We start from the raw sequence: 26,220 nt of genomic DNA on the forward strand, positions 1-26,220 counted from the left end.
AAAGGAGAGTAGTTGGCTCAAGGGAATTTTGGATGATTTTGGCATAAGTCAGAAGGTTGTAAGCATTGGCTAAGACAATGAGAACTCATTTTTTTTCTTTCAAGTGTTCTCTTTTCATCTTCTTAGTTTATTGTTGTGGCTTACTCAAGTTGGATTGTCAAACTGATCCAGTCAGCCTATATACGCCCGTGAGTGGATCCAGTGGAAACTCGGGCTAATCAAATCGACTTAAATTCAACTTGAGTGAGATGAGTAGAAAAGCTAAAAGTGTGTTTTCAAAACCTTAACTCACAATACTATTAACTAGTATAGGGATGGTTGTTGATTCAAGAGGACTCACAGAGATGACGTCCTCACTTTCTTCATAGTTGGCCTACGAGTCGATTGGTGGAGTTGGAAGTGATTCTTCCTGAACAGTCTATGGCGCCGCTCTCTCTCCTTCCTCTGTTTGCCTTCTAGACTCGGTGCCTTCCAACTGGGGTAAACAAAATATAACAAAAAGCTTATTTACAAAATTTAAACTAAAATTCTTAAATAATACCCGAGACGCTCTGCCCATCTATGTGTTCTCTTGCTCCAGTAGCTCCCTTGGTTCACACTAGCAGGGAAAATGCTTGATCCACATAGACAAGGACATTGATTCTTCACGGTTGTTGCCCTGAGCTATCTCCCTACTGTAAACAAAACAAAGAAACAAAGAGATTATCAACAATATTTACACCCAAGGTGTCTCACAACAAATGTAGGATAAACGCCATTATCCCCGGCAATGGCGCCATTTGAGAATGAGGGGGGAATGCTCCATCTCTCTTCACCCTTCTATTCTACTTGCTTATCTGAATTGGACCTAATTCGATTTCCACCAAAACTTGAGAAGTAGTACTCTCTTCCCAATTAATCATCTTTGTACCTCTGTACTCATGAGTTAGCAGCTTCCTTGTCTTCTCACAGTCATCCATCCTCTAGTACCCGTTGCATTTTTCACAGTTGACTGGATCAAGTGGATCTGAGTCTCTTTCCAACTTGATCAGTTCAGAAGTTGGTACACCATTATGGAAATGATCATCAACTGGAGATCCTGAGTCAACTATTCTCCTTTATATCCACCGATTTTTCTGAGGACACATCACCACCATGGTACCCCGCTTTTTCTTGTGATTCTTTTACGTCCCCTGAATTTTCTTATTCTCTTTGGGACTCAGTCCAGGGTTAGGCGGTTTCTTCACCTCAAGCGGTTTCGGACATGGTTGTAGCTACACCCAGTAGATGAATCTTGCAGCTTTTCTTCTCGGCCTTCCCTCCTTCAGCTCTGTTTCACTTTCTTCATAGCAACACCCCTCAGACTTATCGATCAATGGAGGTGGTCTCTCAGCCGGTGTATCTTCTCATTTTACCGAAGTTGTGAATTCCTTCACCTTCTCGTTGGGCACATGCACTTTCTCTTACTGGAGATAGAACAGTGTATTGTCCAGTTGCTCATCACGTTCGATGACCTCTTCTTTTTTCTTTTGAGGTTCATCGTGTGCCTCCTCTAGAATTTTCTTTAGTGCTTCATCATCAGTAGGTGTAGTGATTGACTCTTCTTCGACTTGTGTTTCTTTCTCAGTTGATTCTACCTCAACAGTTTCTACTTCATTTTGTTTCTCCAGCAGTGCCTCTGACTTGTCCCCAGCCCTAGATGTCTCATTTTCCTCGGTTTCATTTACACCTTCTTCTTCTTCCCTACTCTCATTTACTTCAGACTTGGCTCTGTCCTCTTGGATTACTTTCATCATATCAGTTAGTAGAGCTACCTGCCTGATCATTTCATCCATGTTGGATTTCTGCTTGTCATAAGTGTGTTGCATTTCAAGCATCAATTCATCATTTGACCTCGTGCAGCTCCTCACACTCTGTTGTGAAATGTTCAATCCCTCAATTCTCCCCTTTGTAGAGTTTACATATTGATTTTCGTTCAAGGGTGGTTCAAAACTCAGTTGATGTTGAGGTTGATCTTGATATTGATCAGGACAAGTTTGGTCTTGGGAACAATGGATATCTTGAGTTTGCCACTCCTCTTTCGACCATGTAGGGAAGTGATCTCCTACCTCGGGAGGGTAGGTCTGATAAGGATGACTTGGGAATGAAGGGTAATGATTGGAATAGTCAGGTGGGTATGTTGGTGGAGCGAACTCATGGCTTTGAAATTTAGAGTAAGGTTGGTAATGTGGATATCCCATTTGCCAAGAGGGTGTTTGGGTGGAGATCGTATAGGGCTCTGTATAGTATGGGAAAGGTGGGTATTCTTCTGCCCAACTCCATCCTCCACAGTGTGGGTATTCCTGTTGGTACACCTCTGCTTGACCTCCAGGTTCCAACTTGTATTTGAACTCCAGAACTCCCTTGTATTCTGGTGATGGCTCACTTGATCAGTCTGGAAGTGGGTTTGAATAGGAATGAGTGGATGTTGTCTCGACTCGATCACTGACTGGAGTGTTTCCTCTAGCTTGTCAATCCGGCTCTCCAGTAGATTGTCCTTGTCTTCTGTGGGAGTACTCTTTACTTTTTCTAGCAACGGGGCCACTGATGTATCATCGTACTCTCTTTTTGTGTTCAGAAGCTTTTCCAGGACAATCTTGGCCTTGCTCAGCCTTATCTTGTAGAAACTCCCTCCGCTTGATGAGTTCACCAAGTCTTTGCTCCTTGCATTCATTCCATCTTAGAACTTTGAGTAGACTTCCACTTCCATCAGGTTGTGATTTAGGCAAGCATCCAGGAGACCTCTGTATCTGTACCAGTACTTGCTTAAGCTCTCACCATACTCTTAGGTAGCTTCTCTGATTTCCCTTCAGAGTGCATTTATTTTTGCTGCTGGAATGAATTGGTTTAGGAACTCCGTTATGAAATCTGCCCATGTCTTGATGTTGTTGGGTTCCAATCTTCTAAACCAGGCATCTGCTTCGCTCTTCAGAGAGAGGGAAATGACTCTCAGCTTGAGATCCTCCTCACTTGACCCCTCTGGTTTTGTTTGCACTCTGCAAATTTTGTCGAACTCACGAAGGAATTCAATTGGGCTCTCCTCACTGGCTCCCAAAAAGGTCGGTAAGATGGCTAGCACTTCTGGGTTCACATACACCGCTTCCTGCCCTTGAGTGACAGATATGGAAGATGTCGGCTTATTCACCGAGTGGGCATAGAGTGAACCTATCTCCAGATCATCTTTCTGATCACGCTCCATGGTTGGTGAAGGGGTTGGCAGCGGAAGCGTGCATCAAATAAATCACATAATAATTAGATCTATTTAGCAGATTAATTAGACAATTCTATTCGCGTAATTATCACATGTATCATGTATCATGCTCATAACTTGGATTAAACATGTTGTAAGTATAATTGAAACCTAAAACATGCTTTTCTACGAAGTAGGAATAATACCTTGTTGATTCTCCAAAGAATCGACGATGGCTCGTGACTTCTCCATGTGAGGCGTCGAGTACTAGACCACGGATCTTCTGGCTGGTTCCCGAATTGTATTTCGATATCAGTGTGGGCTGATCTCACCGGGATACTAGGACTTGAATGAATAGGACAGAAAAATTGATCTCATGGAGGAGAGCTGAAGGAGAAATTTTTGTCCTCTACAGTGCAGGAGAGGGCACGAAATTTTTGTGGAAAAATAATATGTTTTCTGTCTCATTTATTCTCCTATTTATGTTAAGTTCCTTTTGGGCCCAGATAGAGATGTATGGAAGGTTTTGGATAGGGGCTCCCCCAATTTGCTTTTTACTAATTAAATTGAACCCGCAATTTTATATAAGCTTTAATTAGAATATTACGAGCAGCCAATACAGAAGTAACATTGAACTCCCCATCCAAATCCGAAATTACAAGTAATCCGGGTTTCCGTTTTAACTTTTATTTCACGCGCTTAAGATATAAATGTCCATTAATTAATTAAACTCCAACTAGCTAGGTTACGAATAATAAAACATTGTTTCACGCTCCTCTTGAGGACATTATCAAACGAGACTCACCTAGCGCACGTTTCAACATAATAGCAATCCTAGCACAACTAGATATTAATCACCACTGCCCAATATATCAGGATTATTGGGTTGCGAAAAACCCGCACCATTTGATAAGTCAAAGCAGTGCATAATCAGTACCGTATGCTCAATGCTAACATACATTGATTAAGAAATAAACATTTATCAAGACCTCGTCTTTCAATAGATAGCTTAAAGACTCGTCTCGATGTTAGATTTGTTCAATGCTTTACCACACCAATGTCATCTTATTTCAGTAAGGCTTAGAAATATGCGGACTGACATTGCAACCTTTCACGATGGGTAGTCTAATTCCATCTAGGTTGTGAAATTCTTCTTTTTCTTTGTTCAAGACTGACCGTGTTACATTAAAGTGGACATCGCCCACAACCGGTTTACTAAAACAAAGACTTAGACTTTGTCAAGTTACTTATACATTTAAACATGTAATAAATATCCATTAAATGTAAAACATAGAAACATTATGACAAAAATAATCTGTTTTATTCCTTGGAAAATAAAATAAGAGTTTTACAGTATTCAATCACTCGAAAGGTGATTTCTAGTATACAAACTCTAACAATCTCCCACTTATACTCAAAACACTTTTGAGTATACAAAATAAATGTGCTAACGTCTAATTCTCCCACTTATACTGAAAGCGGGTTGAGGTCTTGTATGAGTCGAACTCTCATTCCTTCAACATGGCTCTCAAACGGCTTGACCGCTAATGCCTTCGTGAAAGGATCTGCCTGGTTGTTCTCTGACGCAACCTTGACCACCTGTATGTCTCCTCTCTGCACTATATCTCTAATGATATGATACTTCCTCTCTATGTGTTTGCTCGCTTTGTGAGCCTGTGGTTCTTTCGAGTTTGCCACAACACCAGAATTGTCACAATAAATGGTGATGCTCTTGGGCAGATTCGTAACCGCACCTAAGTCTAAAAGGAAGTTCTTAAGCTATATAGCCTCCTTTGCAACCTCCGAAGCGGACACATATTCGGCTTCGATGGTAGAGTTCGCAATGCATTTCTGCTTTACACTCTTCTAAATTACGGCACCACCTCCTAAGGTAAACACATATCCAGAAGTAGATTTTCACGAGTCCTGATCAGCTTGAAAATCTAAATCGCTATATCCCAAAGGATAGAGCTTGGCTGCTTTGTAAACTAGAGCATAATCCTTAGTCCGGTTAAGGTGCTTGAGTATGTTCTTCACGGCAGTACAATGTCCTTGGCCCGGATTCGACTAATATCTTGTCACCATGCCAACAACAAAGCAAATATCAGGTCTTGTACAAAATATAGCATACATGAGACTACCAACTGCCGAAGCATATAGTATCCTTCTCATCTCTTCTATCTCAGATGGTGTCTTTGGACACATCTCTTGAGATAAATGGATGTCATGCCTAAAAGGTAAGAAACCTTTCTTGGCATTTTGCATGCTAAAGCGTCTAAGTACTATATCGATGTAAGATTCTTGGGATAAGCACAACGTTCTCTTTGCACGGTTGCAAAGAACCTTGATACTGAGAATGTGTCCCGCGTCTCCCATATCTTTCATCTCGAACTGGTTTGACATCCATATTCGTACTGATGACAACATATTTTTATTATTTCCAATTAGAAGAATGTCATCTACATATAAAACTAAGAACACAACATTTCTTTTTTCAACCTTCTTATACACGTAGCTTTCATTTGGGCACTTTTTGAATCCAAACTTATGAACAGTTTAATCAAAACACTGGTTCCATGATCTAGATGCTTGCTTGAGACCATAAATGGCCTTCTTAAGCTTCCAAACCATGTGTTCCTTGCCCTTCACGGCGTATCCTTCTGGTTGTTCCATGTAGATGGTCTTCTCAAGACTACCGTTCAAGAACGCAGTCTTAACGTCCATCTGCCATACATCCCAATCCATGTAAAATGCAATAGACAGAAGTATACAGATCGATTTGAGCATGGCTACTGGGGAGAAAGTCTCGTCGTAATCGACGCCTTCCCTTTGGGTATACCCATTAGCCACTAATCTTGCCTTAAAGACTTTAACTCGTCCATCGGGTCCACATTTACGTTTGTATATCCACTTGCTCCCAATAGCAGTACAGCCTTCGGGTAGGACGGACAAATCGTAGACGTCTTTGTCTATCATTGATTGTAGTTCCAAATCCATTGCTTTCACCCATTCGCAATGATCGACATCCGTCTGCGCCTCTGCAAGATTCTAGGGATCCAATACATTGCTGTCTGAGGAGTGATCCATAGATTTTCCCAAACCAATGTATCTATCGGGCTCATGTGAGACCCTCCCACTGCGACGCGGCACTACAACATTCGGTGTTGAAGTTAAAATTGTTGGAATTGTTTGTACACTTGGTACTTGTTCTTGGTTAATGGAACTTGTGACTGAAGTTAGCTCATCAAGAGCCACTTCACTGCTAGGTTTTTGATTCATTACAAAGTCTTCATCTAAGAATGTGGCATGAGTGCTCACAATGACTTTCTTATCCTGTAGACTATAGAATTCATAAGCTTTCGATCCTCTAGGGTAACCTATAAACAAACATACCTCCATCCTAGATTCCACCTTAGTTGGATCCTTTTCCAATACATGAGCCAAACACCCCCATACCTTGAGATGTCCTAGATTAGGCTTGCGCCCAGTCCACAACTCATATGGGGTAGTAGGAACAGACTTTGAAGGTGAATTTTCTAATCTATGACTCGCAGAAAGCAAGGCATATCCCCAAAATGAAATTGGTAACTGTGCATAACTCATCATCGATCAGACCATATTCAACAAGGTCATATTCCTTCTTTCAGCTACGCCATTTTGCTGGGGCGTGCCCGGCGTAGTCAGTTGGGATTCAATTCCCGACACTGATAAGTAGTCCAAAAACTCGACAATAAGGTATTCGTCGTAGCGCATCAAATAGACGTATCCAATTTTTGAGAAGTCATCAATGAAGGTGATGAAGTATCGAAAAAGGCCCTTTGCCTCGGTTGACATCGGTCCACACACATCAGTATGAACGAGCTCTAGTACTTCCTTGGCCCTATTACCTTTTGCCCTAAAAGGTCACTTAGTCATCTTGCCTTCTAAACAGGATTAGCACGTTGTAAACGGTTATTTCTCTAAACCTTTAATAAGATTTTGATCCACTAGAGAATGAACCCTTCTTTCGTTAGCATGACCAAGTCTAAGGTGCTATAAGTACGTTTCGTTCATTAAACTTGAAAGTTCTTTTCTTTTCCTTGAAATTTTCGATGTTGTATTGAGTTTTCATTTACGTTTGTTAAACTGTGTAGAAGTGATTGTGTACAGATTGATTTCCATGATACCACGACATATATAAGAACCATCTTTCTTGATAACGCAATTGTTATTAAAAGAAATCGAATATCCATCAAAAATCAATTTAGAAACTGAAATTAAATTTCTTCTAAAAGAAGGTATCAATAAAAAATTCTTCAAAATCAAAAATCTATCACTACTAAAACGTAAATAAACGTCTCCCACTGCAATGGCCGCCACTTTGGTAGCGTCGCCCAGCTGGACCTCAATCTCACGATCATGTAACCGTCTTGTCACCTGCATTAAGTCATGATCAAAACAAATATAATCAGTAGCTCCAGTGTCAATAACCCAAGAATGAGTAGATGTCGAAGCCAAACATGACTCGACCACTAGAGCTTGGTGCATACCTGTAGCCTTGCCCTTTTAAGGACACTCTGGCTTCCAATGCCATTTCTCTCCACAGTTGAAGCACTTTCCTGTAGGCTTCTTGTTAGCCATCTTCTTCTTCTTCTTTCCCTTAGCATTCTTAGCTGCAATATGGTTCGGTGCTTTCTTCTTTCCGACACCAGGCTTAGAGTCCAACGAATGAGGCGCCAAACTCAGCATAGCTACCTTAGCTTGAACCATGAGGTCCTCCGCCGACTGAAGTTCAGTCAACAACTCTGCCAAAGTGTAATTTCTTTTGTTCATCTCAAAGTTGAGCTTGAACTGCTGAAAGCTAGGGGGAAGACTCTGAAGGATGATAGTAACCTGGGACTCGGGATCGATCGTCCATCCCAAAACCTCAATCTAGTTAAGGTGGCTCATCATCTCGAGGACATGGTCCCGCACAGATGTGCCTTCCTTCATTGTCTTCGTCATGATACTCCGAAAGGCTTGAGACTTAGCCGCTCGATTCTGAGTGCCAAAAAGATTTGTGAGATTTTGCATAATCTAGGCGGCAGTCGCCATGGCAGAATGATGATGCTTGAGTACTGAAGACATAGATGTCAACATGTAGCACTTAGCCATCTCATTCGCCTTATGCCACCGTTTATGCGCATCTCGAACGGCTGTTGTGGCAATTGCAGCTGGGACAGGAGGCTGTGGAGTAGTGAGCACAAATTTGTACTCTTCAGCTGTGAGAACAATGTCCAAATTTTGTTTCCATTCAATGTAATTTTGGCCCTCGAGTTTGTTTTCTTTAAGGATTGCAGAAAGAGGATTGAATGACATCTTGACGGTTTAAGTTGCACTGCAAAAACAAAATATTTATACCTTTTCAAAATCTTACAACTTTAAAATTAAAATTTTGTACCCTACATTAAAATTTTACCTATTTTACTAGTCATAATACAGACGAATAGTCTAGAGACCACATAATGGCATGGCCGCCTAATGTTGCCTAAGTACGACCATCAGATTTAGCATTACAGAATTTTATTTCTACAACACACTTACATAACAATGCTCATGCGATGATAACAAAATCAAGCTTTCTCATAAATTCTGATTGAACATCTGAAACTCGTAGTTCCTTAGGATTATTATCCCCACATAATGGGTGGCGATAATATTAGGAACCACTTTCTAGTTCATTCTATTTATTATGTGATAAGTCCACGCTCATGAACTTACTGTTTCGTAGGATTATTGTCCCCACATAATAGGTGGCGATAATATTAGAAACCAGCTTCACAAAATTTGGTAGACCAACTGATGGAGACCATATACAAACTTTAAGTTCGTAATTATCGCTTAGATATTTCGGTTATGGTTTTTCATTAATTATCTTTAGCTTTAAGGCAGAAAAAGGCTTAATTAAATTCTGTTGGTATTTAATTCACTGGATAATTAAAACTTTTATTGTCTTTAGTAACCTATTTAAGGAAGTATATTAATATGTAAAAATTAATTCTCATTCATGTCTTCTATAAGATGTATTTAAAATAAATTGAATTATTTATATCTAGTATGGACATGAAAAATTAAAGTTATATTAATTCCTTGTTCAAGATTAGGAAGAGAAAAATTATATTATTTAATGCAGTTTTTTATATCTATCCTTAATAGGATTCTAGATATATAATATTTAGGAAACTATTATATTATTCTTTTCCATATCATCTAGGATTAAATAGAATATATTTATTTCCATATATATAGTCAATAATTAAAATACTCCTAAAATCTAGGGAAATCTTCCCAAAATATTTTATTACCATTAAATAATATTTTAAATGATATCTTTTAATTAAGGAATTAAATAATAAAAATATTACATCATCATTATCTCGTCGATCGAGGTTCGCACGAATCGACGACGATGAAGATCTGACGAGCTGCTCGTCGGAACCCAACAAACCCAGCTTGACCACACCTCAATTTTGAGTGAGATGAACCGAAGATCTAAAAAGATGTGTTCTCAAAACCTTAACCCACAATACTATTTAACTAGTATAGTGAAGTAAGGATCGATCCCACAGAGATGAAGCGTTTGAGATTTGTTTGCATTGACACGACTTGAGAATGGTTGCGGCCACGCTTCTGGAGGTGGGTTAAGTTAACTACTTGACTTGAGAAAACTAAATTAACTGAGCTGATCAACCTGCAGGACGAAACTAAAACTACTTGATCAACTTAACTAAACTTTCCATAAATGGACAAACATAATAAACAGGGACTGTCAGTCCCCTGCAAAAAGCACTGTAAAGTAAAAACTTTCTAACAACTTCATCTTCTTCACAAAATCAACATGAAAAGCAGAGTAAAGAACATATCTGAAAAGCTATGGAAGAAGAAACACCATAACAACTCATAAATTTAAATCTACATCCTAAAATCTAAGTTACGACTACGTAAACAAGAAAACTAACTCATAATCATGCAGAAACGGAAGATGAACTGCTAGATCTAAACATCCTATGAACTCTCAAACATAAACATCAGATCTGACCAAATCAAAACAGAACGAGACATTTTTGAGCTAAGACATGCGACATAAAAAGGAAACCAAAAGCAGATCAGACACATCATGCATGAAACAGAACACATCAACTGGAAATGAAAACATAGCTTCAAATTTACTAAATCAAAACATCAAGAGTTATTAACATCAAAAGCAAACTGAAAATAAACTACGAAAGCAGTAGATTGTTTCATCACCCCTTCTCGGAGTGGAATAACAGAATCGAAAGATAAAAGTGCAGTAAACCACCACCAAACTACCAGCTAAACTAAACTAGAACAAGACCAAGTGTGTATGTGCGACGAAATCAAGAAGATGAAGTGAAAAGAGCTCCGATTTCAACCTTAGAAGAGAGTTGAATTCCTAAAGATATTCTAACTAAGAAAGCTTATGAGATCCCCCTTTCACCACTGGTTGGGACTCTCTTTTTCTTGTGTCGGGCTTCCTTTATATAGAGAGGCGTAGGGCTCTGATACCTAGGGTACCATCCTCTCTAAAATGTCGTTCCTGCCCATCACAATTAGTGGTGGGGTCTTTAGCTCTATCTCCCAATGCAGAACTCCTGCTGACTCCGCTCGATTTTTGACTTGATCAACTCAATGTCGCAGTTTTTGCCTTCTTTTCTTGATTCGTTCGTCCGCCCTACTGATTTGTTCCTTTCTAATGACGGATTTCACACACACCTGGCTCAAAATTGGCTGTTAGTTTACAGAATTTGATGCAGATTTACTATAGAACACATGCATGAAACGAGCCTCATCAGACAACAACAGTGCATTGTGCTTAGCCAAACACTAGGTCTATCATGAAAGAAGCAAGCACATCGATGAGCGGTTGCACTTCATTCGGGAAAGGATTGAGGAAGGAGTTATAAAAGTTTTCAAGGTTGACACTGCTGATAATCTAGCAGACATGCACTAAGCCTCTGCCTAGAGCAAAATTGGAGCTGTGCAGGAGGGCCAGTGAATCTGTACAAAGGAAAGAGTCTGGCAGTTGAGCCATCAAGGTGGAGTTTGTAGATATTGATGGATCAGCTGCATCGGAGCTAAAGGAAGCTCATCTTATGAAGATTGTTCACCAGCCGTAAGATTGGGTTGGATTAAACATCTTTGATCTGAGTCGTTGGATTGAGTTTTCTGACCGTAGCTTTTAAACACTTGTATAAAGTTTGTTTCAGAGTTAGTTGAGTAGTTTTGTACCTCAAATTGTAATCCCCAAATTTTCAAGAAATCAATAAGAGTTTTCCCGTTTTTCTCAAATAAATCTTCTTCAATTCGCGTGTGCTCTAACAGTTTTCTAATCATAAAAAAATAGTATGGGTAAGAAGAGTACCTAAATATGAAATTATATATGCAATTATATGAAATTATACCTAAATATGCAATCTCCCCGTTGAATTCCTTCTTGATAATATACTCTTTAATTTTTTTGAAAAATGAAATTTTTTGTATATGAATGGAGAAAAGGGCCCCCCGACGGTTGTTACCCCCTCTATTTATAGAGTACCTAGTAATATTTTGATATGTGATATTTAAAGTGTACACATGGCACATAAATATTCATGCATGTATTATTTTCTTTTCTAGATTGTTCATTTTAATTAAAAACTATTATATGAGTACAAATATCTCCTTGTTAACCGACATTGTCGATCCTTCCTGAAGAGAGGAGAAAAATAGTTTAATGCAACTTCCAAATAGTTGGTATAACTTATATGATGAAAATAATGTTGGCAAAATGGATCATTAACTTAATATACATAAATATCTTATTTTATTATACTACACGGTGCTTTACCAATCAAAAGTATTCATCCTTTAAGTTATTATAACCTATTTAAAGTCTAATATTATTTTTTTAATCTAATTCATATACTTATCCTAACATTTAGTTTCTTTACAATTAAAAAAATATTACTCATTCCAAATTAATTATGATTGACTTTTATTTTACTACCATCTTTGTTCGAAAGAAAAAAAAAATCTTAATTTGCCGATATTATAATAGAAATAGTGAATCCATTCTAAGCCAAAATCTAAGCACACTTTTTGGGATGTTACAGTTCTTCCCTCCTTTAAAAAACGGATGGAGTACTTTTTTTCTCTACCTCTCTCTTACTTTACCAATTTTACATTAAATTCTATGATGAACCTAAAGTGCATATTCTTTGGGGACAGTGGGAATATTATTTATACTCCCTCCGTCTGCGAATAGGAGTCCCATTTTTTATTTTGGTCCGTCCGCAAATAGAAGTCCCGGTTCATAATTACCACAAATGGTAAAGCGGCCGCACATTTCACTAACTCATTCCACTCACGTATCATTTAAAACTAATATATGCAAGTGGTACTTATATTCTACTAACTTTCTTCCACCCACTTTTTTTAACATTTATTAAAACTCGTGCTGAAAAGGAATGTGACTCCTATTCGCGGACGGAGGAGTAGTTGTTATCGTTAGTATTATACTAATTATTAATAATATATTAAATAATTATATTATAATTATCTGAATTATAAATTACCCTCTCTATCCCACAATAAGAGTTACATTTTGTCATTTCATTATGTCCCATAATAAGAGTCACATTTCACTTTTGCCATAAATGGTAATTAGGTCTCACATTCCAATAACTCACTTCACTTTTCCAACATTCTATTCTTTACATTCTTTAAGATCATGTTCACATCAAATGTAACTCTTATTGTGGGACGGAGGGAGTATATAATAATAAATAAAAATTTTATTTTATTATTTAATTATTCATTAATAACTAATCAAGAATGTTTTGATTACATTTTGAATTTATGAATTATATCTAAATAAATTATCAATAAATAATTATAATTATAATTAGCTTTATTATTATTTCATTTATTATTATTATTATTATTATATGTTGCAAACTAATAACATATTAAACAAATCTAAATGTAATTATTTATATTATGCATTATATAATAAATAAAATATTCTAATAATTATTAGTATTATCTTTCTAATTAAATTTTTAATAGAATCTTAATACAAATTTTAAATTATTGATTATATTATTATTATTATTATTATTATTATTATTTAATATAAATTTATTGAGTAATATAAGTTCAAAATCATATCAATTTTCTTTGATATTTTTAAATACTAGATAACTAATCTATTAGGATGAAATTAGATTTTTGTTGCAAATCTTAAATTTTTCCAGTATTTGATTTAGTGTTTTAGTTTAAAAATTAAATCTAAAATCTCGATGTTATTCAAACACGGGAAAATAAAGTTATTCGAAATTATATTCTCACTATTCATATTTTTAGGATTCATTTTTCCTGTCAATTTTACTTTTTCATTGGGTATTGTTTGCTTTTAAATGTTCTGGTCGTTTATTCTAACAAAGAATCCAAAATTGATCCAAGTCCATTGTTTGGGATGAACAGAGGAATGCAACTCCACACTTTAAAACCTTAATTTTATATCGTATTTCCAAACACCAGTTCGCCATCATAGTCGATAAGCATAGATATAAAAAAACAATATCATCAAAATTCAATCTCCAACACAAGGGAAATGAATTCTAAAAGGAGGAAACGGAGACGAGGAAATCAAGAACAAGAAAAACAAGCAAAAACTAGTAATGAAATAATTAATAAAAATTATTCTTACAACTCACAAGAACCAAGCGCTAACATAATCTATATACTCCTCGTTGGCATCAAATCAACAACCGCGCAAGCTGACCGAGCCTTTCCCTGTGGCAACATTTCTACCGGAAGGCGAGAGCTCAAAATTTCTAAAACAAGTCTCCAAAATGTAACAGCGGGGCGAGTGAGAGTGAGCAGGATGGCTATATCCCTCTCTATATAGCTTATAATGCTCCGTATACGAGGTTGGCTCCTGAAAATATGCAAACTTTAAATAATTAGTAATGCCAAGGAAGTTATACATAACGCATGTTAGGTTTTGATATTACGTTACTTCAAGCAAACTAAACGTACACATGAAACGAGATTTCTGCAGTTCCGCTATCCAGGTGACTGATATATATGGCAGTCACCAGAATACCGATCTAGCAAATGAGACTTATTTGATATATCAAAAAAATCTGTGATTAAATTAACAAGAATCTTACCAAACAGAAGTCAAAAAGGAGCCTCGAGTGGTTCATCCCAATTATTATCACTTCCATTAGAGGCATCTTCTGCATCTTCCTCCATTGAGAGCCTAATGTATTCCCGGTGAGCAAATCGATCCCATTCTGTCAAACTAGGGTTCTCGCGCTCCTGGCCAGTTTGAATAGTTGAGAAGAGGAATGAACATTTCAGTTAATTGCAGCATGATATAAATAAAATAGTAATTGAAAGTTTGCATTTTACCTGCCGAATTAGAAAAGGATCACGAGACTCGAAAGCCATAAACTTATTAAGGTTAAACAGGATATTGAAAACACTGCCAGAAAGTCTGCTTCCTTTTATATCTAGCAGTGTAAAATAGCTCTCATCCTGCGCGTCATAATTTGAATGTAATCAGATGTCATAAAATTCATACAGCTTCGAAGTTGGTGCTTGTAGAAACATGAATAGTGAATGGATCACAAATAAACTTCCTCAGTTTATTGATCATCTTTAGATCTTTTTTTAAGCTGCCTCTCAGTAGCTTAATATCAGAATATTATTTAGAATTCCCGCCAGATTAAAATCCTAAAATGGTCTAGATTTCAATTTAGGTGAATAAAGATACAATTCAGTGACTACTTTAGAATGGGGAAAAAGCATATACATTTGAAGTTGTGAAGATGATACAGGAACTTTCAGTCTCCATTATGAATTTATAAGGTTAAGATGGACCTTTCAGCTAAGTTTTTAAATTTCAAAACAAAGAAAATGCAAAGACACCAACTTTAACATATAAAGCACAACAGAGATATGTAAGAAAAATAAGTCATATACAATCTACAATAAAGATCACCTCTGGATGAACCATGTCCACAATTTGACACAATATATCTTCGAAAAGCACAGGCTCTTGGGCCATGCATTCCATTCTATGCAACTGCTCCTCATAAAAGAATTGCATTTCATTCCTTGTTATAATTCCATTACCATCCAAATCTATGCACTTGAACCTGAAAAAGGACTACATTATTGACTTGCATATAAAAGTTAAAGAAATCATCAACCAAATATATTGAGCTAAAAGAGAACACCTAACACATTAATGCTAGTCTACTATCTGAGCATTTACAGAGGTACTACTCATAACTAAGAAACATTTAAAACCTATCACAGAGAGTAAAGTACGAGAGGTGAAAAAGTAGAGATGATGTTGTTTCCATTTTAGGAAACGTTTCATATTTTATGGGACAACCCAAAAAGGAAAATGTTTCATTTTTAATAGGACAGAGGTTGTACATGATATAATAGAAAGAACCCAACAAACATTCAAGGATTTTATTGTGCTGCCTTGTTTTTTATTTGACAGCTTAGATCTTGTGCATACCAATACTCAAGACTAAGGTCAGATGATTTATCCTCCTCTGACAATATGAAGTAGACGAAATCTTCATATCCCATCTTTCCTTCAACCTTACTGGTGAACTTTCTCGGAACCTGGCAAATTCAAGCAACAATGCTTAAAAAGATACTCAAGACATCATAAATGGATCAAATGTTCCAATGCATGCAACCTAACTCATCTCGTATAGTAAGAAGAATGAGGGAACAGCAAACCTGGGAAAATATTCTATCAACAATCCTGTAGGTAAGTGCGTGGTTACCATATCTGATGAGGTTTTCTTTGTCAATCAAAAAATCATGATCCGAGTCCAGTTCCCAGAACTTGCAGTATATCACATAAAAATGCTCATATGAGAAGTACCTGAAGAAATGGGAACAGAATGTGGTAGCAAATATACACTAGTAAAATGCAAAACAGTGAACACCAAAGCAACTACAATGCCCCTAGTCCAATATAGATGCTTGATAGAAATGATATATAATGTTACAAATGGTAATACATGTACAATGACTACAATCTAATGAGAGTCTTGAACATCCATACCTTTTATTCACTTTTCAAAGAACAAGAAGAAGATCATCATGATTCATTACCAAACAGATGGAAAAGAAAAATTAAAGTCATATGAAAAAATAAGATAATCTTTAATTACCTCAAAACTTTATTAATATCCTCTTCTTCATCTGCATGCTGCATTGCGGCAATCAGGTTTGAGCGTCTCAGCTCTTTTAGTGTAAGACGACTATTACCCGCTCTATTCACATAGTAAAATATTCTGTATATTACAGTTTCAGCTGTAAATAGATGAAAAGGGATGTTACTTAATATCAGTCCAAAAATTATGAACTTCTAGCAAGTAGATAGGCATTGAAGAATTACTGAAAAATCATTAAAATTCCATGCCCTAGAAATCATATATGTTCCGTTCAAGCAAATGTTGAAAACAAGATGAGAAGACCACTAAACAAAATTCAATAAGCTACTTTTAGAACATCCGTTCAGGGGAAGAGGAAAAGAAAAGGTACACAATATAATACTCCCTCCGTCCCAAGGAAGATGGCCCCTTCCTTGGGTGGCACGGGAATTTATGCAACTTTATTTTGTATGTGAAGTGAAGAATAAAGTAAGAGAGAGGGAATAGAGTAGAGATAAATGTGTTTTCATTCTTAGGAATGGGTCATCTTAGTTGGGACACACCAAAAAGGAAAGTGGGTCGTCTTCAGTGGGACGGAGGTAGTAAAACTTTATAGAACTTTCAACTAGATAAAAAAATTGTTGAAATCTCTCAAATCTTGTCCCACATCGACTTGGTGATGATCCTATCTCATCTATATAAGTGTGGATAACTTCCCCCCCCCCCCGGTGAGTGGCCCATTTCTAATAAGAATAAAGTTACCCAACAAGGTTAAACCAAAATTCATACAAAAAGAGAACAATGATTCTAGAACCTGTAGCATTTGTCCACATAGATCTACCAAGACATAGTGTTATTGCTATCTAGACCTTCATGCTCATATTAGTAAAAGTGATCAAACAAACTAAGAAAAGGCGGACCCTAGTAGAAGGTTTAGATAAGATCTGTCCATCAGGTAAATGTGCTTGATACTAACATAATATTGTTGAGCTAACAGCCAACAGAGGCCAAACAGTGTCCAGTACATTAAATTGAGCAACAGTGATTTAAAACAAAAAAAGATATTGATTTGTAGTGCAAATCAGTAAATTTAAGAGCAGAATCAAGCAATAGGAAATCGTATTCAAGGATCTAGCACAAATAAGAACTTTTGGAAAAATGAAACTGGCCAGTAATTTTAACCAATACGATTCAGTAACAATAAAATAAGTACAAAATCGAGAGATGACATACCATATCTTTCTTGAAATTCGAGCGTACCCTGTAGGAATTCCAACCCAGGATGAGTGGTTAAAAGTTCTCGAAGAACAGGTTTAAAGTCATCCTATTTCAAGGTAATAACATTACCAACACATAACGAAGCTGTTAATAACTAGCTGACTCAATTTATGCACTAAAGATTTAAAAATACTAAGAAATTTGTTCAACCTGGACCAAGTGCCTGTTCTCTTGCTGCTTCAAGATTGTAAATAACTGTGTTGCCAGATCCTTGGTTAACATTCTATTAATCCAATAATCAACAAATGCATCTCTGTTTGGACAAATAAGCCCCCAGGTGAGAGTTCTTACTTCTTACATAAAATGACAACAAGAGAAATAGAATCATCAATCATCTTACTGTCCAGAAGTGTAATGATGAACAAGTTTCCACTAGAAAACGTTGCCACTTGCCAGTAATTACAAACTTAACGTTTAAGCTCAAGAAGGGTGATTTCACACGGAAGTCACATATTTTTGGCTTTTGTATTTCTTTTCTTGCACTACTAATACTAAATATAAATCCAAGCATCTTTTTCATTTCTTTTTTTTGGGGGGGGGGGGGGGAGTAAGTGGGAGTAGCTTGTTGGTTGTTAGCAGATTTATCAGGATATCTTTAGTTATTACTTGGTATTTTGTACTGCCTCTATAAATGATTCACATCATTCCTTTTTTTGGAAGTCCCAAGCTAAGTGAGTCATTTCCTTTTTGGCACTCACTCTCTTACTTTTTCCCCTCTACTTTTTTATCTATGTTACTTTATCTCACCACTTAAGTAACAAAACTCCACTATCCTAAAACCAGTGCCCAAAAAGTAATGCTACAATTAGTGAGGGACGGAGGGAGTATTTCTTTTTGCCATTATAGACTTTGAAGCTTACTTGGTTTCTAAGATAATCTAAGAGTGGAGGAACATAATGAAACAATCATTTAAAACAAATGAAAAGGATAAGGCTTTCTTTTAGGATTGTATATACCAAACTTAATTTTTCGCTATGGCAATTCCCTTATATATTGGTTCAACAATTGCTACAATATTTTAATTGATTATTAAAAGTAAACACAATAAATACATGCTAATAATCAGAGATTGGGAAACAAAGCACATTTCATGTGAGTCATGGTTCATGATAAAGCACATCTCCACAACGTAATGTTTACCTCATCCTACCAAATAACAATCCAAGATAAACGATGGACCCAACATAAATATTTTTTTCCAGAAATAAGACGACAGTAAATTTAGTAACAAAAAGGGCACGCCAAACACCATATATGAAATGCACAAGATACGGGCATGGAAGGTACCAAAAATATGAAAACATGATGACTTTATAGATAATGAAACTAAACAGTCAGATTATGGATCAACAAGAGGACACATGAAATGTGTTACATTAGTTCCGCTACAGCTGTAACTCACATCAATCCTTTGGAGTTCAAGCATTACTAATTCTAATACTCCCTCGGTCCCATTAAATGTGAAGCCTTTGCCTTTTCGGCACGAGATTTATGTAGTGTTGTTTTGTAAGTTAAGTGGAGAGAGAATAAACTAATAAAGAAAAAAAAGTAGAGATGATATAGTTTCCATTTTAGGAAATGTGTCACTTTTAGTGTGATAAACCAAAAAGAAAAACATGTCATTTTTAATGGGATGGAGGGATAGTTCAACAACTAATTAGTAATATCATGTACCATTACACATAGTTTAACTAATAATACATAATATCCTTCGGGGGAACTTACTTCTTAACCATGGAGCATTCAAGATATACAAGTGGTATAGCCAAAACAAGTATTATCAGCAGTTTAACGACTAATGAGTAATAGCTGGACTCTAGAGGTCACAGAAAGATGGACAAAAGGGGAAATACTTCATTACATTACCTGGTCACAATTCCAGCACCCTTAGTATCAATCTTTTTAAACAGTACAGAAGAAAAGAAAGACGGGAGCTTGCAAATTTTCTTCGTCACTGGTTTAAATTCTGAAACTCCATCAAATTTACAACTTATTAGTACACATTGAACAAGTGAATATTCTAAAACTACATCACATGCACAATCAGCAAATTTCACCATGTATTTGCAGTCCATCCACATGACCATAAAAAAATTGGTTGATTCTAAACAAGCACCGCTCTTTCATTTCATTAGGTGGTGGCCGACCATTTTGGAAATAAAACTGCATAATCACAAATTTTATCAAATGAACTATACATCACTCACTTCCCAGAAAGAGGGGACTGTAGGATTCTAAAACAAAAACTTAGAAACAGAATAACAACACATCAACTAATTTAACCTGAGGTATGAGCTCTTTCACAGGCTCTTTCACTGCTTTCAAGCCTAAGGCAGAAGGGCCTGCCCTCTTGATGATTCGAGGAGAACCTGAACTCCTTGGTGATAGTGGTGGTGTACTACCTGAAGGAAACATAGAAGGAAATGTATTGCTAGCTGCAGTATTTGAGCTTGCTGTTCCAGAAGCATTCAACGGGCCGCCTCCCTTAGCATTATTGAGCAAGGATTTTACCTGTATATTATATATGAGGATAAATGTAAATACATCTGATTCCTTTATCAACATTAACAAGACTTAACCTAAAATTCTGGGCATTTTTTAGGGAAAATGTAACCAAATAAATTGATTCCGCCAGCACTTGAAATTCTGAAGAACTGAAAAGACATACTAGAACATTCATCCCAATTTTTTTATTCCATATCCAAATGAAGAATTTCTGCAAAGTCATTCCAGTTAGTGACACTGCCAACTCTCAATCAATACGGGTAGCAGAAATGGTGCAAGAATACCATTGGCATTTGTATCTACTTTAGGGACTTAAATGTAAATGTAAATTCCAGATATACCCCAAGAGTTTTTTAGTGTATATTCAATTTTCAGCTCAAAACAATTTGGTATCAAAGCATCAGCTGCTGGAAAAAGGAAGGAAAGGCAACTTTTGGTGAAGGAGTGCCGCCTGAAGGAGAGTCCACTGATGCCAGGGTAATTGATGTGGCTTGTGTGGCAAAAAGGATCGATTTGTCCAAAGGAAGTATGTGCTAAACTTTCTCAAGGAGACAAGTATGTTGGTTTGCAAGCCTGTGAATACTCACACTTATTGATCAGAAGTTAAAACTGAGTGCAGAGGAAGAGGAAAGCAAGTTGGGTCGACAAGGAGAGATTGCCAAATATTAGTGGGTCGATTAATATATGACTCAGTCACTCAACAAACATATCAGTTGTTGTGGCCTTGTGGGCATGGTGAGCTACTACATGCATGATCTTGGGAAAGGTCACAGCCACAGTGTACCAGATTCTGATTTTTTGGAAGAATGGATACTTGAACATCAAGTGTACTGTGATTCAGACTGGATGAGCTTATGACAAGAAGAGTAAGAACAGTCGGTCATTGTTCATTCTACAGCCGAAGCAGAGCATGGCACACTGTCCGTTGTAGAGATTATCTCTGCTTGAAATCCATGTTGGTGGAGCTCAAGATGGACCATAGGCTCAGATGAAGTTGTGGTGTGAATCGTCTGATAACAAGTCGGCAATCAGTATTACAAACAACCTCATGCAACATGGCAGAACCAAACTGTGGAGCTCGATCGGTTCCATCATGTTGAACGACGAACTACTGAAGTTAGGACATGTAGCCACTAGGGAGCAAGTGGCCGATGTCTAACTAAGGGGCTTAGTTCATTAGACTTGGTTAGATTATGAGACAAGATGAGATTAGCAGATATCTTTCGCCCATCTTTTGAGGGAGTGTTGAGATTTGTATCTAGTTTAGGAACTTAATTGTGAAATGTAAATTATAGATATAGCCTGAGGGGTCTAGAGTAAATATTCAATTTTAAGCTGAAAACAATTAATACAACTTCATAGAGCAAGAACAGACAAAAACTTTTATTTTTTTCACATAGGAAAATTTAATCAAGTCAAATTAGTCCCATGTTTTGTCAACTCGAAGAATACTACAAAACCCTAGGGGAGACTGACCGATAATTTGACAATAAAATAGCTGCATTACCAAACTATAAGAGCATTGGAACATAACTTGAGAATAATGTGTACATCTCAACCTACACCTGCCAAGCAACAATGCATATGAATGTTTTAGCAGGAATATCTGCTAATGAAAAGCAAAATCTAATCTATTCCAGATCCAACATCTCATATCAAGGCTGAACACTATTGTCCTATTATATGCTCATTACGATTCATGGAATCTCTTGCTCATATGTAAATGAAGAGCAACAACTGATTTGAAATGATAAATACTCCCTACTTCCCATGCTACTTGCACATTTCACTTTCGGACTGTCCCAAACTATTTATACTATTTCTATTTTTAGCATACATTATGGTATTTAATTAAAATATTAGAGTTAATTAAGTGTTCGCTTATTAAGCTTTTCTTTATTGCACTTAAAGTTCTAATTTAACTACACCACTTACTCATGTTTCAATTTACGCTGTCAAAATGAAAAGTGCGAGTAGCATGGGACCAATGTTATTAAAAAGCGGCCATGGCGCCGCCGTGGCGCCATTGCGTGGCTGGTTTCGGAAAAAACGCCATCGCCACGAGCTGCCACAAAACTTTTTTATGGCGACCGCCATTTGCCGCCATGAGTGAGGCGCCATGGCGGTGCCATGGCAGTTATGGCGTCACTTTTGGTTGGGCTGCCCCAAACCTCAGCCCAATTACCAAATAACACGGCCCAAATGATTTTTAACCCTTAACCCGGCCCAAACCCTGCCCAAATAATGAAATAAAATGCCAATTAAGTCAAAATCTAGGATTTTTTTCATAGTATCTCTTTCCCTCTCAAACAAACCCAACCTGCTGCGCCCCCAGTCCCACTGCCCTAGTCACGTCGCCGCCGCCCGCCGCCGGTCTGTCTAGAGAGCTTGTGGATGAAGAATTGGAGGATGAAGAAGTTGGGGATGAAGAAGAAGGATCTACTTCGTTGGAGGACGATGATATCGATGAGGATGAGGATAACTATCTTGTGGAGGATGACTATGTTGGGGATGGTGATGATTGAGGATGGTTTTAATTTAGATTTGATATGTATTATGAATTTGTAATGATGACTTTATATTTTGATTGTTGAACTAAGACTTATTATGGTAGGCATATTATATAATTGCTTATGACTTTATGCTTTATTTATTGTTTTAATAGTTGATAACTTGATATATTACATTTTTTTATTATTTTCTAATTTTTTGAATTTATATATACATATATTACTAATATTTTATTAATTTATTTATCGACGGCCATATCCCGCCATACTGATACGCCATATCCCTGTGGCGGTTTTTGGGCTCACCGCCGTAAGCCGCCATACGCCATCCATAACATTGCATGGGACAGAGGGAGTAATTCATTATAAGTTTATCCAGCATACCCAATCTACATAGGTATGCAGGCACATCCTTTCTAATACCAAGTAACGACTAGTAAAATTTACCGCTCTAAATTTGAAAGAAATCAACCCATTGACTTCCAAGGGTCATGAAAACATCAAAGGACCCCACCGTTCTCATAAAAAATGGTTAGTAATTTGGTATTTGAAATTCTAAAAGGTTGCAGATTCATCACATGTGCTTTAGATGGACTAAAGTCCAAAAATTGGTCCCTTACATTTGCTCAAAAAACCTTTTTGGTCCTACACATTTAGTATGTTAGAGCTTTAGGTCCTAAACAATATTTTTGGTCCATATTTAACAATTCTGTAAAATATTAACGGTCAATCATGTTTCAAGACCAAAATTGGTCTCATACATTTGCGCAATAAACCTATTTGATCCTACACATTTTAAGTGAGTTAGCGTTTGGTCCTAGACAATATGTTTTGGTCCATATTTAACTCGTCAATCGGGTAAAAACGGTTTTGACTATTAATATTTTACAAAACCATTAAATATGGACCAAACATATTGTGTAGGACCAAAAGGTAAAGCACTTAATGTGTAGGGCCAAAAAGTTTTTTTGAGCAAATGTATAGGACCAATGCTAGACTTTAGTCGTTTAGATATGACCTGTAACTGATGAAAGTTTGACTTATGATGATAGAAATTGCATTGTTGTAGAAAAAGGTTTTGAAAGTCCAATTTGTAAGAACAATCTGTTCTTAAAATCCAACACACGGTACCAGAATCAAAGGGTTTTATTGAAAATCCAATCAATCTGAAAGTTCCAAAAATGTGGCAACACTCTCAATTTATCTAAATAAGAACATATTAGTGAGTATTGATATCGGCCCAAATTATGCAATGTAAACTAAATGTATCGCAGAAAATTGTCACGATATGGAAAATATGAAGTTAGAATACCACTCCCTCCGTCCCTGAAAAGTATGAACTATTTTCTTATTAGTCCATCCCTGAAAAGTATGAACTTTCTAATTTTGAAACGGTTAAACAACACATTACCTCTACAAATCATTTTATTTACAATTTATACCGTTACACTCACTACTGATGATGTGGAGCCCAATCTCTACTAACACTACTCACATTACCCTTTTATCTTCTCTCTTATTTTACCAATTATACATTAAAATTCGTGCTGAAAAAAATATTCATACTTTTGAGGGACGGAGGGATCATTACGCAGTTCCATTGTTCATGTAGAAAATACCTTAAATGATAATGAAATTGAATTAGACTAGCATGACTTCTTCAACCAAAATGCAAATGATGACACGCACATGGTTTACATAGCCAAAATACATTGGATTTTCCATGTAATAAAAGAGTCATTGCAATTGAACACCTAGAATCTCACCTATCTCACTTTCATTTAATTCTGTAGTGTCTTAAGAATGAATGCATCTTGCTCATAAATAATTAATGGTTCCGCTACACTAATTATCAGATGATTGATTATGCAAATGAGCAAGAGCAGGTGCCATCACATGAAGCTTCTATTGATACATAAAAGCAGAAAACAAAACAGAACAGCTATAACATTACAAAAGCGCTGATCCGCATATGATCAAATAGAAAGGCCGCAATGCTGGTAGTCAAAAGTTATGTTCAGTTCTGTAACTATTATCCATGCAATACCAATATATACCAATCCCGTTGTCCCAGCTTAGATGACACATTTCTTTTTTGCACTTGTTTCGGGAAAATGATATTAAATAAATAGTTAAAGTGGAAAGAAAGTAAAGTAAGAGAGAGAAGAATGTAGAAGAGACTCTCTATATTATTCTGTCTCGTCCTTTACTTTCTTTCTGCTTTAACTATTTCTTATCATTTTCCCAAGAAACGTGTCATCTAATGTGGGACGGAGGGAGTATCACTTATCCAACTTCATTTCCATAAGGTCTCTTAACACCTTAAACAACTATCTTGTACACATTAAGACGGAAATCCCTATCATCTGTTAAATGGCTTACAGTAGCTGCATTTATTTTTGTTTATTATGATTTTGATATAATTTACAAAGCATACAATTCTAAACCAATCACAAACTACAAGCCGAAACACGAAAAGGATGGAATGAAAAAGCAATTACCAAGGAATTTGTTTCAGGAAGCGAAAGCCACTGATTAAATAGTTTTTCGGCAACAGAGGGATTGGCTTTAATTGCCAACGGCGACACATTCTGAATTTGCAATAGTTCAGCATCGAGGCACGTAATATCTCCATTAAAATCCAAATCCATCTCTATTTCCTAAAAAAAATACAACTCGCAGCCACCAGATCTTTGTTGAACCATCAACCAGGAAGCAGAGCCCAAATTTCCGTCGCCCGAGGATCTTAATCAATTCAAAAATCGGCAAATAAAACGTAAAAAATAGATTCGGAATCGGTATCTGTGTAGCGCGGGAAAGAAAGCCCTAGAATTAATTGATAACAGAGATCTGAATAGAGATTGCAAATCATTTGCAGGTGGAAATATCGAGCAAGTGAATAGAGTGAATATATAAATTCTTTAATTAGTTAGATTCTTAAATTACAAATTATGTTGTTACTTTAATTGGGGAGCAGTAGGTGCCATCTTATTTAGATTGCTAAAAGTGTCCATAAGGCGGACACTCCAATAGCTCCGTGCCTTTTTTTGTTCACGGTCCCAATTTTTTTGTCCACAGTCCCAAAAATTTATTTCTGTCACTATAATGGACACTTCCAATAGCCCTAAGCTTTTTTTTTCATTTATGTTAATTCAATTATAATTAAATTTATCGGACTATACGTACTTAGAAGAAAACGGCTATGCGTGAAGAAATTAAAATTAAACACTAAATTTTCGTCGTATTAAAGTACAGGAAAAATTATACAACGAAAATTTAATCTATTGAAAATCACAAAGGTGTTCACACAGCGCCGCCTCCCCTACGTGCCCAAACTTCTTCAATCAAATCGGCCTGGAGTGTGGTATGTGCTGTGGTCCTGCGCATATCAGTGAAACGTTGGATCAAATATTCATTGCTCCGTGGTACGTCCATCTGGATCGGCGCGGAGGCAACACCATGACTTGTACTTGAGCCCTCTTCCGGTGCCCAGCGCTCTGCCGCA

At 36.7% G+C, this 26,220-nt stretch overlaps 1 protein-coding gene and 1 long non-coding RNA gene across 2 annotated transcripts; both read right to left on the bottom strand.

Moving 5' to 3' along the window:
• Positions 1 to 10,468: 10,468 nt before the first annotated feature.
• On the bottom strand, positions 10,469 to 11,669 carry LOC121741255. The gene is made up of 3 exons (XR_006037812.1): positions 11,650 to 11,669; positions 11,477 to 11,573; positions 10,469 to 10,960 (listed from the first exon to the last, which is right to left on the bottom strand). It is a non-coding gene; the product is annotated as an uncharacterized LOC121741255 (long non-coding RNA).
• Positions 11,670 to 13,890: 2,221 nt separating this feature from the next.
• LOC121742095 (serine/threonine protein phosphatase 2A regulatory subunit B''beta-like) lies at positions 13,891 to 25,633 on the bottom strand. The gene is made up of 13 exons (XM_042135130.1): positions 25,217 to 25,633; positions 19,984 to 20,211; positions 19,758 to 19,863; positions 19,567 to 19,666; positions 17,851 to 17,953; positions 17,656 to 17,746; positions 16,441 to 16,582; positions 16,001 to 16,148; positions 15,771 to 15,880; positions 15,240 to 15,396; positions 14,648 to 14,773; positions 14,404 to 14,554; positions 13,891 to 14,168 (listed from the first exon to the last, which is right to left on the bottom strand). Exons 1-12 carry the CDS (start codon positions 25,364 to 25,366, stop codon positions 14,414 to 14,416), a joined length of 1,602 nt encoding a protein of 533 aa, XP_041991064.1. The 5' UTR covers positions 25,367 to 25,633; the 3' UTR covers positions 13,891 to 14,168; positions 14,404 to 14,413.
• Positions 25,634 to 26,220: the final 587 nt, after the last annotated feature.

Source organism: Salvia splendens, chromosome 7 (genome assembly GCF_004379255.2).
Source record: "Salvia splendens isolate huo1 chromosome 7, SspV2, whole genome shotgun sequence".
In the NCBI taxonomy this organism is placed as follows: domain Eukaryota; kingdom Viridiplantae; phylum Streptophyta; class Magnoliopsida; order Lamiales; family Lamiaceae; genus Salvia; species Salvia splendens.